The sequence below is a fragment of the Rhinoraja longicauda genome, chromosome 24 (assembly GCF_053455715.1).
Source record: "Rhinoraja longicauda isolate Sanriku21f chromosome 24, sRhiLon1.1, whole genome shotgun sequence".
Taxonomy (NCBI): domain Eukaryota; kingdom Metazoa; phylum Chordata; class Chondrichthyes; order Rajiformes; family Arhynchobatidae; genus Rhinoraja; species Rhinoraja longicauda.
In genome coordinates this window covers 20,853,553-20,871,892 of record NC_135976.1, presented here as the reverse complement: position 1 = coordinate 20,871,892, position 18,340 = coordinate 20,853,553, and the positions used below count along the sequence as shown (strand labels likewise).

The following is an 18,340-nucleotide window of genomic DNA, read 5'->3' as shown; positions in this document are numbered from 1 at the left end:
TTCTCTGAATCTGTCAGATCTGCTCCCAAGATGAGGCTTTCCATTCCAGGACATACAAATAATTTAGTTTAATTTATTATTGTCACTTGCAAAATGCTTTTTGGAAAACTTGTGAATTTTCCCCCCTGATCCATGTTTCTGCTCTCCCTTCCCACCCTTCAGAACGTAAAAGGTTCCCCTGCTCCTTACCTTTCACCCCACAAACCTCTGCATCGAAGACATCCATCCTTCTCTGACATTTCTGCCACCTCCAACATGATCCTACATATCTAAGAATATCTTGAAATGATTTTAAACAAAGATAACCTTTTAGGAGCTGCTACAGTATTTTTCTTAAGTAGTTTGAATGTACCGGTAGAGTCTAGGACTAGAGGTCATAGCCTCAGAATTAAAGGACATTCCTTTAGGAAGGAGATGAGGAGGCATTTCTTTTGTCAGAGGGTGGTGTATCTGTTGAATTCTTTGTCACAGAAGGCTATGGAGGCCAAGCCAATGGATATTTTTATGGCAGAGATAGATTCTTGATTAGTACAATCAGGGATTATGGGGAGAATGGGGTTAGGTGGGAGATAGATCAACCATGATTGAATGGCAGAGTAGACTTGATGGGCCAAACGGCCTAATTCTGCTCCTATCACTTATGACCTTATATACTGTATTGGAATTTCAGAGCCACTTAAACCTGGCCTGATTTCACAGCTGGATAAACAGAGATCGGGATGTGGTAAAGAAAGATCATGTGAGGCAGAGGAGTCACAACAACAAATTGAAGTTTGCAGTGTGAGGACAGTGTCCCTACTTCAAACCATTTTACATGGAAAAAATGTTACAGTGCCCAGTGGGAGGAAGGAATGTACTCCCCAACTAAGGGAGAGCCGAGGTGTCCAATACTGATCACAAGCAAGCGAAGAAACAATGGTGACTTGCAAACCTCACTCATGGCCTAGGGGGATAAGCAGGTCAGGACTAACATTGCTCACACATTCCTCTCCTTATGGCAGCAGCTGCACTCGAGTGCACCAGTAACCTAAGGCACTCGAGGCAGAAAGGAACAGACCACAAGTTAAAAGCCATGGGTTGGAAGTCAATTATTATTTTTATTTCCATTATTAAGACATCAAAAGACAAATTCTCTCATGATCTGCTGTAATCTCAGGCTCAAAGGCCTGCCCGTCATATTCTATGAAATTTTAATGAGCAAGTTCTGCTGCCTCTTGCCAAATATCATTCCTGACATCCATGGTGCAGTGTGTGAGAGGACAACCCCTTTGGGTGGTCAGGTCACTGGCTGATGTATGAGTGCTGGTGCCTTTTTGAGTTGTGCCTTGCCTCAGGTGGCAGCCATTTTTATTTGCATTTTTGTAAGGCAGCAGCCATATTGAGCAGTGTACCTAAGGATGATCAGAAAAAGCAAAAATTAAAGTGTTGTTGGTATTCAGCGGATCAGGTAGTGTCTGTGGAAGGAATAGACAGACAACATTTCGGGATGGAACCATTCTTCAGATTGAAGATGGGTCTTGATCAGAACCGTCACCTGTCCATTCTCTCCACAGATGCTGCCTGACTGGTTGAGTTCCTCCAGCACTTTGTTTTTTTGCTCAAGATTCCAGCCACTGCAATTTCTCATGTCTCTGTTCCCAAGGACAGATGGCCATTTAAAATAATGTGTTCCCAAGGATTGTGGCCATTACGACCAGGGCTATTGCAAATGCTGCAGCCATTTTCCGCAGAATGTCCCCAAGGGTGGTGGCCATTTTGAGCAGTGTGTTCCCAAGGATGGCTGCCAGTTTGAGCAGGGCATTCCCAAGGGCGGTGGCCATTTTGTGCAGGGTGTTCCCAAGGGTGTAGGCCATTTTCAGCAGTTTGTTCCCATGGGTGGTGGCCATTGTGAGCAGGGTAACCCCAAGCGTGGTGGTCATTTGCAAGATTGGAACAGGTTTGGCATCTGGATATGGTGGGTACCCCTTTCCCCTTAATTGGTCTCTGCCAATCTCTTATGCTTGAGAACACATCCAGCATTACCACAGTAATAATTCAAGTCAATATCCTCCCCCGCCATCACAATAACACCTTCCCCTAACTCTCTTCCCCATACTCACTCTCTCTCTGCCCCATTCACTCTCCCTCGCACACCCACCCACTCACTCACTCGCTCTCTCAGCACCACTGGACTCCCTGCTGCCCCGTCAGTAGCTGACAGAGCTGTGTTCTCGGGGTCCAGAGAAGAGTATGTTGGACTTGGCGTTGAGGAAGTGGATGAGGACCATTGACGTGATGAGAACGCCGATTCCGGTCACCAACGTGATGATCTGAGGGTAGAGAGGTAGGAGACACAGCAACACAATGAGAGTCAGACATGATGCTTAACACATTCCACATTCTGCTTAGCAACATGGGGAGGCCAATTCGCTCCTCCCAAACCTGTTATCCAGGGACAGGAAGAGTCTGCTCAATCCCTCAAGCTTATTGCACTGGGACAGGAGGCTATTCAACCCTTCTTGAGCTGTTGTGCAGGAACAGGATGCCATTCAGCCCCTCTTGAGCCTGGTGCAGTAAGAGATGACATATCCCAGTTTGACCCTGTTGCCTGGGGACAGGAGGAGGCCATTCGGCCTGTCTCCCACCTTTTACTCGGACAGGAGTCCATTCGGTCCCAATTGAGCCTGTTGCTCAGGAACTGGCCATTCAGTCCCATTTGAGATGTAGGCAGATGCTAGAACCCGATTCCACTCTACCACTCAATGTCTCGACCTGGGAAATGGCAGCAACAGAGCAATGGTGAATTCACGCGATGCTTGAGCTCTGCAGTGTAGGAATCCCTGTCCTTCCATCTAAAATGGCCACCCTTCACTATGACACCGTAGCCCCCTGACCTACTGTAGTCTCAGGACCCTAGGGCTGGGACAGAGAACTGCCTCTTGGCATTGATGTTCCCAATGTGTCCATCTTTTCAATCTCTGGGGACGGGCCTCAGTCACATCTCGGCAGAGCAGTGGACACCGAGTGATTGCTTGGCCAGCATGGGCTTGAGATTTGGGGCCTGGAGGCCCTTGCAGGATATGACCCTGCCCAGTCCAAATGGTGCTGGAGCCTAGAGCTCAGCTGGCTGGGCCCAGACCAGGGTGAGGGAAGGGCAGAGGGCAAGTGGACCGAGGAATAGATCGGATAGATGCACAGAATCTCTTGCTCAGAGCAGAGGAATCAAGAACAAGAGGACATATGTTTTAGTTGAGGGAGAAAGATGTAATAGGAACCTGAGGGGTAACTTTTTCATATAAAGGGTGGTGGGTGTATGGAACAAGCTGCCAGAAGAGGAAGTTGAGGCAGGTACTATTGCAACGTTTAAGAAACATTTAGACAGGTACTTGGAGAGGACAGGATTAAATGCAGGCAGGTTGGACTAGTCTAGATGGGACATATTGGCTGGTGTGGACAAGTTGGGCCAAAGGGCCTGTTTCCACACTGTATGACTCTGTGACTCTAAGGGGTGGCTCTGACTGTTCTGCGGTCCACCAATGAGAGCAAAGCTTGCTGGCTGGTCTCACTCAGCTGCCTCACTGGTTGCTATGCACCTGCCCTCTAAAGCCAACCACAGGGGAAGTTTCCTCCTGGGTCAAGCGTCAGGCAAGTTTAATTGCCACCCACCTACCCTCGCAGTGCATGGTGAAGCAGTGGAGAGTGAGATTTGATGGGAACGTCAGGCATCTAGGTTGCACATAGAAACATAGAAAATAGGTGCAGGAGTAGGCCATTCGGCCCTTCGAGCCTGCACCGCCATTCAATATGATCATGGCTGATCATCCAGCTCAGTAGCCTGTATCTGCCTTCTCTCCATACCCCCTGATCCCTTTAGCAAAAAGGGCCACATCTAACTCCCTCTTAAATATAGCCAATGAACTGGCCTCAACTACCTTCTGTGGCAGAGAATTCCACAGACTCACCACTCTCTGTGTGAAGAAATGTTTTCTCATCTCGGTCCTAAAAGACTTCCCCCTTATCCTTAAGCTGTGACCCCTGGTTCTGGACTCCCCCAACATCGGGAACAATCTTCCCGCATCTAGCCTCTCCAACCCCTTAAGAATTTTATATGTTTCTATAAGATCCCCCCTCAGTCTTCTAAATTCCAGCGAGTACAAGCCCAGTCTATCCAGTCTTTCCTCATATGAAAGTCCCGCCATCCCAGGAATCAATCTGGTGAACCTTCTCTGTACTCCCTCTAAGGCAAGAACGTCTTTCCTCAGGTTAGGAGACCAAAACTGCACACAATACTCCAGGTGCGGTCTCACCAAGGCCCTGTATAACTGCAGCAGAACCTCCCTGCTCCTAAACTCAAATCCTCTTGCTATGAATACCAACATACCATTCGCTTTCTTCACTGCCTGCTGCACCTGCATGCTTGCTTTCAATGACTGGTGCACCATGACACCCAGGTCACGTTGCATCTCCCCTTCTCCCAATCGGTCACCATTCAGGTAATACTCTGCTTTCCTGTTCTTGCCGCCAAAGTGGATAACCTCACATTTATCCACATTATATTGCATCTGCCATGCATTTGCACACTCGCCTAATCTATCCAAGTCACTCTGCAGCCTCCTAGCATCCTCCTCGCAGCTAACACTGCCACCCAGCTTCGTGTCATCCGCAAACTTAGAGATGTTGCATTCAATTCCCTCGTCCAAATCATTAATATACACTGTAAATAACTGGGGTCCCAGCACTGAGCCTTGCGGTACCCCACTAGTCACTGCCTGCCATTCCGAAAAGGACCCGTTTATTCCTACTCTTTGCTTCCTGTCCGCCAACCAATTTTCTATCCACCTCAAAACTGAACCCTCAATACCGTGTGCTTTAAGTTTGTACACCAATCTCCTATGTGGGACCTTGTCGAATGCCTTCTGAAAGTCCAGATATAACACATCGACTGGTTCTCCCTTATCCACTCTACTAGTTACATCCTCGAAAAATTCTATAAGATTCGTCAGACATGATTTGCCTTTGGTAAATCCATGCTGACTTTGTCCGATGATTTCACCACTTTCCAAATGTGATGCTATCACATCTTTAATAACTGACTCTAGCATTTTCCCCACTACCGATGTTAGGCTAACTGGTCTATAATTCCCCGTTTTCTCTCTCCCTCCCTTTTTAAAAAGTGGGGTTACATTAGCTACCCTCCAGTCCTCAGGAACTACTCCAGAATCTAAAGAGTTTTGAAAAATTATCACTAATGCATCCACTATTTCTGAGGCTACTTCCTTAAGCACTCTGGGATGCAGCCTATCTGGCCCTGGGGATTTATCTGCCTTTAATCCATTTAATTTACCTAACACCACTTCCCGACTAACCTGGATTTCCCTCAGTTCCTCCATCTCATTAGACCACCGGTCCCCCGCTATTTCCGGCAGACGGTTTATGTCCTCCTTAGTGAAGACAGAACCAAAGTATTTGTTCAATTGGTCTGCCATCTCCTTGTTCCCTATGATCAATTCACCTGTTTCCGACTGCAAGGGACCTACATTTGCCTTAACTAATCTTTTTCTCTTGACATATCTATAAAAGCTTTTGCAGTCTGTTTTTATGTTCCTTGCCAGTTTTCCCTCAGTCTATTTTCTCTTTCCTAATTAAGCCCTTTGTCCTCCTCTGCTGGACACTGAATTTCTCCCAGTCCTCTGTTATGCTACTTTTTCTGGCTAATCTGTATGCTTCATCTTTTGTTTTAATACTATCCTTGATTTCCCTTGTTAGCCACGGATGCACTACCTTTCCTGGTTTGTTCTTTTGCCAAACTGGGATGAACACTTGTTGTAGTTCATCCATGCGACCTTTAAATGCCTTCCATTGCATGTCCACCGTCAACCCTTTCAGCATCAATCGCCAGTCTATCTTGGACAATTCACGCCTCATACCCTCAAAGTTACCTTTCTTTAAGTTCAGAACACTTGTTTCTGAATCGACTTTGTCACTCTCCATCCTAATGAAGAACTCTACCATATTATGATCACTCTTGCTCAAGGGGCCTCGCACAACAAGACTGCTAACTAACCCTTCCTCATTACTCAATACCCAGTCTAGAATGGCCTGTTCTCTCGTTGGTTCCTCGACATGTTGGTTTAGAAAACCATCTCTCAAACATTCCAAGAAATCCTCTTCCTCAGCACCCCTGCCAGTTTGGTTCACCCAATCTATATGTAGATTGAAGTCACCCATTATAACTGCTGCGCCTTTAGTGCATGCATTTCTAATTTCCTGCTTGATGCCATCCCCAACCTCACTACTGCTGTTAGGTGGCCTGTACACAACTCCCACTAGCGTTTTCTGCCCCTTAGTGTTTCGTAGCTCTACCCATATCGATTCCACTTCCTCCAAGCTAATGTCCTTCCTTTCCACTGCTTTAATCTCCTCTCTAACCAGTAACGCTACCCCACCTCCTTTTCCTTTCTGTCTATCCCGCCTGAATATAGAATATCCCTGGATGTTGAGCTCCCAGCCTTGGTCACCCTGGAGCCATGTCTCCGTAATCCCAACTATATCATAATCATTAATAACTATCTCCACATTTAATTCATCCACCTTATTACGTATACTCCTTGCATTACGTATACTCCTTGCATACGTATACTCCTTGCATACGTATACGCCTTGTATACACATCGACTGGTTCTCCCTTATCCACTCTACTAGTTACATCCTCGAAAAATTCTATAAGATTCGTCTGACATGATTTGCCTTTGGTAAATCCATGCTGGCTTTGTCCGATGATTTCACCACTTTCCAAATGTAATGCTATCACATCTTTAATAAGTGACTCTAGCATTTTCCCCACTACCGATGTTAGGCTAACTGGTCTATAATTCCCCGTTTTCTCTCTCCCTCCCTTTTTAAAAAGTGGGGTTACATTAGAAGTATGAGGGACTGGGATAGACCCAATGGGCCAAATCACCCAAATACACAGGACTTTGTTCTAGGGGCCCAAGAGGAGAAAACCCAAATCTACACTGAGGGCCCCAAGAGGAGAAAAGTCAAATCTACACTGGTACCAGGGTAGCTTCAAGGCCAAGCTTGAAGGCAAAGCCTGAAGTATAGGCCTCAATCGTTGTCCTGGCACATGAAATGTGAACCTCCTCCAACCTCATCTACTGTATTCGCCGTTCCATGTGTGAAATCCTATATATCAGTGAGACCAGGCACAGACTCAGCGATCATTTTGTTGAACACCTTCGTGCAGTCCGTCTCAGCTGTGATCCCCCGGTTACTAAACATTTTAATCCCCGTTCCCATACTGACCTCTCTGTCATGGGCCTCCTCCATTGTCAGAGTGAGGCCAAACATAAATTGGAGGATCAGAACTCATACAGCTTACAACCCAGCAGTATGAATATTGATTTCTCCAACTTCAAGTAACCATTGCATCCCTCTCTTTCAGTCCCTCCTCCATCCTAGTCGTCGTACCAGTGTTACTGTCGTCTACTTTCCACTAAGTTCCATCTGTATTAACTCGTCATTACCTATCCCACAGCCAACAATGGACCATTGCAGGCTCCACATTTCCTTGATTATCGTAGCTTTCTGCATATCTTCCATTCATTTGTCCGAAGTACTATCTATATATTTTATTCCCCTTTCCTCTGACTCTCACTGAAGAAGGGATTCGATCCGAAACATCATACATACCTTTTCCTCCAGAGTTCCTGCCTGACCCGCTGTTACACCACTTTTTGTGGCCTGGAACATGAGGCTACACTCCCATGTCCCGCCAATGAAGGGCATGGCTGCAATGAACGGCATGGCCCATCCCTCAGGTCTCTGCCAGGGTCTGTGTCTGGCCAAGTCTCTGGCCGGGGAAAGGGGGAGAAGGAGCAAAGTTGTCGGGAAGCACCACTCACCTCCAACTCCCTGCTAGCCACTAAGAAGATTCGAGCCCCGACCTTCTGCCAGCGGCTCTCGGTCCAGGTTGAGTACTCTGTAGAGGACCAGTCAGCCAGCTCGAAGGCTGGGGATAGGGCCCGGGACAACCAAATGTTGCCGCGCACGCAGTGAGGAGTGGGCTTGCTCGCGTTCTCCGCCTGCGACCCCTGCACCCAAATGTAGTCGAAGAACTGAGGGCAGAAAAGGGGAGAGGGTGAAGAGTGACTGCAGTGAGAGAAGAGGATAAGGATCATTGTGCATGGATGGACATTGAGGGAGGGGGATTAGAGGTCACGGGGGTAGATGGGCAGGTGAAAGGTTGGGGCGGGAGGGAGATCGAATAGGATAGGTTGTGGGGGGTGGAGGGGGATGAAATAGTTGAGATAAGATCGCAGGGGGTGGTGGGACAGGCCGGGTGGAGGTAAAGCGGGTGGTAGAGGCAACGGGTGAGGAATGGGTACTCACGTCGGTATCGGGGTCTGGCATGTTTTTGGGATCCCGACACTGCTCCTCAGTCAGGTTGGCGGGATGGCCGGTCAGGTTATACAGAATGTGCTTCACCAGCACCGTCGAGAAGGTCGGGTCATTGACTGAGACATAGAAGGAGAGGTGCTTCTGTTCTGTATGCAGAGAAAGGGGGGAGAGAGGGTTGGGTGGGAAGAGTGGGTTGGGGTGGATTTGAATGAACACCCTTTACACTCAGCAACCCCTGGGCAAAGGCACTTCTGCCCAGCATGCACCGTTGTGATAATAGCCCCCAATCGCAGGTCAAGCTCACAGCACCAGGGTACCTCTCACCACTACAAAGATTCTCCAATAAGGGAGGTGCTGTTGCAGTCTGGTAGGCTGGCTACCTTGCTGACATCCGGCGTCTTATCATGATCTCATATCTACCCTTTGACCTTGAAACACTCGGACACCATCAAGCAAGCTGTCACCGATCAACTCTGGCGATCTCCCCTCCAAGGTCTTCAACACAGTAAACTATTGTTATAAAGGACCATGGGGAAAGGGGAAATAATGTCCGTTATTGCAGATTGTCCGTTATAACCGAATAAAGTATTATCATTGTATGTTGTTGAAATAAAGAAATTCAGATGGTGGCTAATACACAAAAGGACATAGCGCCAGAGATCCAGGTTAAATTCTGACTCTACGGGGGCTGTCTGCATGGAGTTTGCATGTTCGACGTGTGATCGCGTGGGTTTTCCGCAAGTGCTCCGGCTTCTTCCCACATTCTAAAGACATACAGATTTGTAGGTTAATTGACTTCTGTAAATTGTAAATTCTCCCTAGTGTGCAGGAGAGTGCTAGTGTACGGTGTGATTGCTGGTCTGTGCGAACTCGGTGGGCCAAAGGGCTGTTTCCACATTGTATCTCTATACTGAACAAAACTATACACAATGTGCTGGAGTAACTCAGTGTGTCAGGCAGCATCGTTGGAGAATATGAATAGGTGATGTCAGGACCCTTCTTCAGACTGATTCAGTTGGCCATGTTACTCTAGCACTTTGTGTCGTTTCACTTTAAAACTGGGCGCCAATACTGCAGGCATGCACCAGCGACCCCTTCTTCACCGGTTCACACAGCTGTTGTTGCGGCTCACATTGTAGCACCACTTTCTTCAGGCCACTGCCAATGACAAGACGTGCTCGGTCACCAAGTAGCTCTCTACCCTCTCACCTGTTGCCGCTTCCAACATGGAGTATGTCGGCGACTCCAGAGGAGGACGAGGAGGTTGTGTTGGGGGAGGGGTGGGTTGGAATGAGGCCGAGGAGAGAGCAATGGGAGGAGGCGGCGGCAGCAGTCGAGCGGGAAGTAGACAAAGACCCCCAAAAAATGCCATCTGCAGGGGCTACAACGTGAGCCGCAACAACAGCCATGTCACCGGATCATATGCAAGTGAAGAAGGGCTTTCTGGTGCAGCGAGTCGAGTGGTGTGTCAGAAGCTGGGGCTCTAAATGCCCGGGCAGACAGTGCGAGGTGCGGGTGACATTAGGCATGTCTGTCTACTATATTCGAAATACACTATAAATGTTAAACAGTTCCCCAGCCCCTTACTGTCCATTTCTATCACCTTCCCAAAATCCACAAGAAGAGCCTTGGCAGACTCATTTTTATTGCCTGCTCCAGCCCTACTGCTCATTTTCGATTACCCCCCCCCCCCCTCAGGCAGCCCTTCCCGGTGAGGCACAGGTTCACATCCACTTCCCATAACCAAAGTCTGTAGTCTCTTTTTTGCTCTGGTTTATTTTCACCCACATGTTTAGACCGTAATGGTGTATCATTATTGTTTTGATGTGTTTATGCTTTATTCTTAATTGTTAACTGTATGTTTGCGTTGTCATTTGTGAGCAGAGCACCAATTCACATTCCTTGTATATGCATACTTGGCCAATAAACTTATTCATTCATTCATAATCTCATCTACCGAATTCAGTGCTCTCTATGTGGCCTCCTCAGGCTGCGGATCTCTCGGTTGCTAACCATTTTAGCTCCCCTTCCCATATCGACGTCTTTGTTCTGGGCCTCCTCTAATGACGACACAGGCAAACTGAAGGAACAGCACCTTGGCTGGCTTACAACTGTATGAAATCAAATTATCCAATTTCAGGCAACAAACATCCCCACCTTTTCTGCCGCCTTCTGTACTCTCTGCCCCACCTGGGTACACACCCATTTTCCCCCTCAATCCCACCCAATTTCAACTTCTCCCCCATCTGCTTCCACCTTTCTCTCCTCCACTTGCTTCACAGTTCACTCCTCCCTTTATTTTACCCCCTTTTATCTAATTTTTTTCATCTCCAGTCTTTGTCCATCCATCTGCCGACAAAACCTCTATCACCTGTATCCATCGATCACTTGCCAGGCTTTGTCCTTACTTCACTTTTCCAGCTTTTCCACCACTACCTCAATCAATCCAATGAAGGGACCTAACCCAAAACATCCAGAGATGCTGCCTGACCAGCAGTTATCCCCGCACTTTGTTTTTTTGCTCAAGACTCCCCATCCCACAGTGCTTACTTGTAAACATGTCCTTTTTGTCCTGACTGATGATCGAGTGGAACCAGGAATTATTCCAATTGATTACAAATCCATATAGCATTCGGGTCACCTGACAGAGGAGAAAGTAAGTCTGTGGGCTGAATATCAGCACATGAAGAAATAATCTCCTCCAACTGTATCATTTAACATTTCATCCACCATAATCCTACTCAATCTCCCCTCCCTTTGAAGATCTTAGTATAACCCTACTTTATTCCACACCCTGAACACTATTATTCCACCCAATGTAATCCCACATTCCCTGCATACTTTAATATCCAGCCTTTTATAATCCAACTCTCTCCCAACTTCACATAACCTTTGATATCCCACCCTGTGTAATCTCATTCTCCCCTCTTACCCATTCTGTATAACCCCACACATCTATCTCTCCCATCACTGCCACCCGCCTCTCATCATTCTATAGCCCATTGACGTTGTGTGCATTCTTAACTCCGTACTCTTATCCTCTAACCACATCGCGCCACTCATTCCTCAATGTCGCTGCCCCTCACTTCTTTTGCTTTTTTCTTCCACTATATGCGGTCTGGGTACCAAATACTTTCTCCATCCAGCCAGTTACTGAGAATTACAAACAACCTCCTGCTGAGCGAATCCGCTCAGTGGTGTTCTACAGAAATGCTTTTCTAGCAGGCAACCCTCCCTTTGACCTCTGCCCATTGCACCCAACTTTATTTACCCTTCCATCAATTGCCCAATATCCCTGAAGTAATAGATTCGTACAGCATGGAAGTCATGGACTTATACAGTTTGGTATCTTGTCCACTCCGTCCAAGATACCACATCTACACTCGTCCCACCTTCCCATATTTGGCCCTTATCCCTCTAAACCTTTGCAATCCACATGTCTTAAATGTTGTTATATTACCTGCCTCAACTACCTCCTTTGGAAGCTTGTTCCATATACCCATCACTATCAGTGTGAAAAAGTTGCCTCTTAGGTTTCTATTAAATTTTTCTCCTCTTACCTTAAACCTATGTCCCCTGGTTCTTGATTCCCCTAATTTGGGTAAATTTAACCCATCTCTTCCCCTCATGATCTTATACAAGATCACTACTCATCTTCCTGCATTCCGAATAAAGTCCTAACCTGCCCACCCCTCCCTTTAGGTGAGACTTGAAGTCCTGCCAACATCCTCGTAAATCTTCTCTGCACTCTTTCCAGCTTAAGTGCTTTGGAACCTGCTTCTGCTGCCTCTCCAGTTCATGAGCTTTCCCAGTAAAACTGTAACCTAGCATGACTCCTGGCTAAACCCGGACCCTCCATTTCTTTGGCTATAGCTGTTTAAAGCTCTTCCGATTTCAAACATGTCAATTAAACTACCTCTGAATATTTATTGAACAGAGTTCATCAATTCCAATTACTCTGCACAAAACCTAGTACTTTCGAAGCAGTCCAGTAAATCCGCTCCATAGCACCCCAAAGGTGATGGCATAAACAATGAGAGCCTTACTGTTTGCGCGCTGGCCGTGATGTTTTCCAGACTACCATTGCCCCCTGCCTGCAGGTACAGAGTTCGTGCAACGAGGGAAGCCACGTCTGCAAGGGCCTGTGGGCAACAGATTGTCCAGGTCATGTTCAGAGGTCAGTCAAGGGAGAGGGTTAATGTTTACAAGGGAAAACGTTAGCATATGCACGGGGGGGGGGGGGGGGGGGGGTTCCCGGGCAAGTTAATATTACAAAGGGTTGACAATTACAGTGTCCACCGCATCTCTCTCCTACCTTTGCTGTGTCTGTGATATGGTTCAGAGCCTCCTCAGGAGCGAGTCCATCTGGGTATCGCAGCCCAATATTTTCTCCCAGATCGTACACACTCTGGTAATACCTGGGATTATAAGTTACAAGATTCAAAGTGTTGTTGGCTCAGAGAACCATCTCAGTCCCAGCTGTCCTTTCAGTCCAGCATGCCCACCTCTCTCCCTGCCATTACTCCTCCAATGCCTGTTTTGTTCCGTTAGGGCATGGATCAACTCTTCCCATCACTCTTTCCCCTTACACCATCCTCCTGCGGGGAAAATTAAACCCAACCTCCTGTTCTGTCAACCATCTGCAGGTGGAAGCACCTTCCCCCAATCCACCGCTCTCACTAACCTTGGTTCCATTGTGTCCACTCCTGACAATCTTCTTTCCACTTTCCCTGCTCCTCCTGTCCCACCCAACTCCTCCTGTCCGCTGAGGGCTGGAGGAGAACACTTCATCCTAAAGAATTCCTTCCACACCCTCGCCGGGATCCTCCTAGCCTTCCTCAACTCTGTCCGGGAGCACCCTGGTTGCGGCCGGTACTCTGAAGTATTCCTTTAGCTCCCTCTTGTTCTCTCTGCCTCTGTTTTCTGGATCCTGCGACCCCCCAAGTGCTTCACCAACCTATATCATCATATCATATCATATATATACAGCCGGAAACAGGCCTTTTCGGCCCACCAAGTCCGTGCCGCCCAACGATCCCCGTACATTAACACTATCCTACACCCACTAGGGACAATTTTTACATTTACCCAGCCAATTAACCTACATACCTGTACGTCTTTGGAGTACGGCCTCTCACCACACAGGCCGTACCTCTTTTTAGGGTTCACACACTCGCTCAAGCGGGCCACTCAATCCTGCTCCAAGGTGCCGGTCTCCTATCACTCCAACACATTTAGATGTCAGAGAACAGCGAGCAAGGAGAGGGATGCCACTCAGCCCCTCCTTCCTGCACCCCATTAAAATCAGCCGATCCTTTTTTCTGCACTGACCATGCAATTCTGAATTCCCTGAAATATCAGGACATTAAATGATCTCTCTTTGTATCTTATGGTACTTGGGGAGAGTTCCAATCATTCAATCTTTCTGGGTTGAAGCAATTTCTCCTCAACTCTGGCCTGAACCACTGACCCCAGGCAGGGGAACCATCCTCTCCATATCTACCTGCATGACTCTGCAGGATTTTGTATGTTCCACTGACATTATCTCTCATTCTTTGAAACTCCGAGCATTGATCCAGCCTGTTGCCTCTCTCCTCACAGGAGAAATCCACCATCCTGGGAATCAATCCGATAAACCATCGCTGTACTTCCTCTGACACACAAATATCTTTGTTACGTTGGGAGACCAATATCAAGGACGTTGGGTTTGTGCAATATTCCCACAGGAGGATGAACAATGCAGTACACAAAGGCATTAAAGCAGAATTCAGATAAATGCACACAATATTGTGTGCACAATATTTTAGGTGCACTATCTTCAGGGCCGTGAATAATTGGAACATCATATCTCAGCGCCCGTTCTCAAGTCCTCCTGCGATGATGGCTAATGTGAGTTGCTTGCGGGAAGGATATATTTGTGACAAAGGAGAGCACCAAATTGATTCCTGGGCCTATGGCTTTGTCCTACGAGGAGAGATTACACAGACTGGGCCTGTAATCTTAAATTTCAAGAGTAAAGAATATTTTACTGTCATATGTCCCAGATATAACAATGAAATTCTTACTTGCAGCAGCACAACAGAATATGCAAACATGGCACACTGTAAACAATATAATCAATGAAAAAAAAGTTAAATGTGCGTATATATAAACATACTCACAAATACACACATATACACATACACACACAAACAAAAATAAACTGTACTAGTGCAATAATAACAATAATAGTCTATGCAGTTCAGAGATTGTAATGTTTAATAGCCAAATGGCTGTGGGGAAGAAGCTGTTCCTTAACCTGGACGTCACAGTTTTCAGGCTCCTGTACCTTCTTCACAATGGCAGGGGTGAAATGAGTGTGTGGCCAGGGTTGAGTGGGTCTCTGATTTTAAAGAATGAAAGATGATCTCATTGTAGCGTGCAAAATCCTTACAGAGCCTGACACGTGGATCCAGAGATGGTTCCCCTGGCTGGTGTGTCTGTAACCAGGGCTTTAATCAAGGATTTACTGTTCAGGACAGGGTTGGAGAGACATTTATTCAACCAACTTTCTCCCCAAAGACAATGGGAGAGTTAATCAATGAAGAAAGATCATTTAGTGTTCTAACATTTCAGGAAATTCCTGCTCCACATCTGACTCTACCCACACCCTCAACTTTTGCCCATCAACCCCTCCCTTGATCACCAATCGCCTCGAGCATTTACCTGGCTTCTGCTTTAATGCCTTTGTGCACATCATTGTAAGTCCTCCCAGGGGAATATTCCACAAACCCAACATCTGCAAATTTCTCTGCATTTGTCAGTTGGACCAACCACCTGAATGCCATGGCTTGATGAACATATCAGAGGCCGGCCAACCTGTGGGAGTGACTCACTCCCTGACACCCCAAAGCCTTTATCCCCATCTGCAGGGCACAAGTGAGGAGTTTAACGGAACAATTTCCACTTGCCTGGATGAGTGCAGGCAACTTGACACCATGCAAAACAAAGCAGCCCATCAATCGGTTCCCTGAGCTCCACCACCAAGATGAATAAGGCCTGCATGTTCCTCTCCAAGTCCCATAACTGCCTAACTGAGAAATAGGTCACCAAGTCAGACTGATGGAACCATTGTGGGGTAGCACTAATGTTGGCAGAGGCATACACTTATCCCAGGCTAACATTTATCCATTGGCATCACTATCCTGTCAGAACATTGCCAGTGATGGGAAGCTGCTGCCCTGCACATAAATGCTCCGTTTCCTACCTCACAACAGCTTTGGGACATCTGACTACCAAGCAGAAAATCAAGAAACACTCAGCTGAGCGTGTTGAACAGTGGAGGGTGGCTCTTTCCCGGAGCTGAAGAGGGAGGATGAGAGGGGGCTTTACATGTCGTAATACATGCAGAGTGCAGGGCTGTGCCACTGCAGTGGGGTGCGGACCTGTTGGTGAAGTTGGTCTGGTGGTCGGTGAGTACGGCTCCAGGGATGATCCTCTTCCGTAGGAACCTCTGGAAAGATGACGGGGGCAGGGGCTGGCTCTGATCCGGCTGCCGGATGCTGATGTTCATTCCGGCTGTGACTTTGGAGAAGGACTTCAGCAGCTTCTGAATCTACAGCCAACAGAAAGTTATTCAAGCACACGACACACAGCTCAGCGAGGGGTTCCATCCATTGACCCAGGCAACCTCATCACCTCCATCTGCCCCCTCCCCAGCACATGTCCATTCCTGCCAACCACATTACAGTGGAAAAACTATCCATCATTTCCCATTCCAACAGTCTGAATGGCAGCAAGCTCCAGGTCTCCAAAACTTGCTTCTCCCTTCCTCAATGCCTTGCGGGGCAAAACCATCAGGCCCAGAACTTTCACTTACATATTCCCCGGTGGTCACTAACAGCGTGCCTTTATTGACATTTACTTTATTGGGGAGTGTATAAATTGATGATATGTCACCAGGAGTATCCATTAACAGGGTCACCAGGAGTGTGTATGCAGTGACAGTGTGTCACAGGGAGAGTGTATACATTGACAAGGGCTCACCTTGAGTGTGTCAAAATTTATAGCAGCTCACCTTGAGTGTGTCAATATTTATGGGGGTCCATCAGTATTATCAGGAATCACTTTGAGTATGCCAGTGTCAAAAGGGGGGTCACAAAGAAGGCGTCAATATTGAACAAAGTGGTTACTCTGCGCTAGTATCTATAGGGCATCAACTTGATACTTGCACAGTTTCAGAGACCCTTGTAAACACTGACACATTCAAAGTGAACCTTTGAGAATATTGAGCCACTCAAGGTGAGTTCCTGCAACTACTAACCCACTCAAGGTGAACCCTGTAAATCATGTAGCATCCACCCTGTGCCACTCTAAGTACTTTCTAAATACTGACACACTCCTTACCCACTCAAGATGAACCCTGTAAATAGTGACAGGCATGGCCATTGTAAATGGCACACTCAAGGTGATCTGTAAAACTTTTCTCACACATGGTAACCCATTGTACATATTGCATAGTGACACTTAAGGTTAACCTCTATAGTGACTGACAAACTCAAGCTGACTCCCTGTCGATACTGACACACTTGAGGTGAGCCCATCAATACTGACATGCACTCTGGAAGCCCTGTAAAGGTGACACCCTGACAACGTGGACACACCTAAGGTGACTCCTTGTCAATACTCTGATAATCAATGTGACCAACTGTAAATAGTGACATATTCATTGTGTCGCATTGTAAACAGTGACACTCTGACGCACTCAAGGTCAACACCTGTGAACACTGGCACACTCTCTGATCCCCTGTGGATACTGACATCCTCTGTACGACTCCCTCCCTCATAAGAGACGCACTCAAAGTGACCCCTGTAAATAGTAACTGTGACTCCTCCTTAATACTGACGCATCCTCCGTGACCCCCTGTAAATGTTGACATACTCAAGGTAGCACCTTGTGAATACGGATCCACTCAAGGTCACCCCCCCCCCCCCCCCCATTAATACCGGTACTGTCAATACTGACACACTCAAGGGGACCACCCTGTCAATACTGACACATTCAATGTGACTCCTTATCAATACTGACACATTCAATGTGACCCCCAATAGAAACGAATGCAATTTCAGTAATCCCTTCCTTCAATATTGATACACTCTTGGTGACCCTTTGGCAATACCGACAATTCAAAGTGATTACTGATAATGCCTCCCTCTGTGACCCCTGTAAATAGTACACCATCTGTGACCCCTGTAAGTAGTGACACATTCAAGTTGTTCCTTATCCCTCTGACATAACAATGCTGGTCCTGAACTTTGATCAGCTGGGCTTTAAATGACTCCCATGTGTCAGGTGCAGACTTAGCCAACAACAACTGCCCCAAATTAACTCTCCATATCTCCTGCGTAATAATGTTGTCATCTGCCTTACTCCAATTTAGTGGCTTCCCCCAAAGCCCAAAGTTATTCCTACGCAAAACAATCTTAAAACTTGTGATCACTATCCGCCAAATGCGATTCCACTAAGACGTCAGTCATCAATACCAGGTTCAGCATGTGTACGAAGGAACTGCAGATGCTGGTTTACACCGAAGATAGACATGGAATGCTGGAGTAACTCAGCGGGTCTGGCAGCATCTCTGCAGAAAAGGAATAGGTGACGTTTCGGGTCAAGACCCTTCTTCAGACTGAGAGTCAGGGGAGAGGGAAACTAGATATATGGAAAGGTAGAGAACAGATCCGAGCCAGCACCGGTGACCAAATAGCCCAAAACAGGACAGAAAGTTTAAAAAGGGAGAAGAGAGTAGGCTCAGGTAAAATTTGGATGGTTGTGAGAAGAGGGGTGGTCAACACCGAATTATATTTGAATGCACGTGGCATAAGGAACAAAGTGGACGAGCTTGTAGCACAGTTTGAAATTGTCAGGTACGATGTTGTAAGCATTACGGAGACGTGGCTGTAAGAGGATCGGAGCTGAGAGCTG

General features: G+C 47.0%; 1 protein-coding gene across 2 annotated transcripts in view; it reads right to left on the bottom strand.

Annotated features, from left to right (window-relative positions):
• Positions 1-1,089: 1,089 nt before the first annotated feature.
• Positions 1,090-18,340, bottom strand: part of ncstn (nicastrin) — a 28,400-nt gene continuing 11,149 nt past the window's right edge. Inside the window, exons 11-18 of one of the 2 annotated variants that reach the window (XM_078420763.1) lie at positions 15,804-15,973; positions 12,695-12,797; positions 12,426-12,521; positions 10,930-11,020; positions 8,371-8,525; positions 7,884-8,096; positions 2,150-2,309; positions 1,090-1,391 (exon numbers count right to left, since the gene is read on the bottom strand). In XM_078420763.1, coding sequence (XP_078276889.1) covers positions 2,187-2,309; positions 7,884-8,096; positions 8,371-8,525; positions 10,930-11,020; positions 12,426-12,521; positions 12,695-12,797; positions 15,804-15,973 — 951 coding nt within the window. In that variant the 3' untranslated portion in view covers positions 1,090-1,391; positions 2,150-2,186. Of the gene's footprint in view, positions 2,310-7,883; positions 8,097-8,370; positions 8,526-10,929; positions 11,021-12,425; positions 12,522-12,694; positions 12,798-15,803; positions 15,974-18,340 lie in introns of both variants that reach the window. The other variant, XM_078420762.1, reaches the window with a different exon arrangement.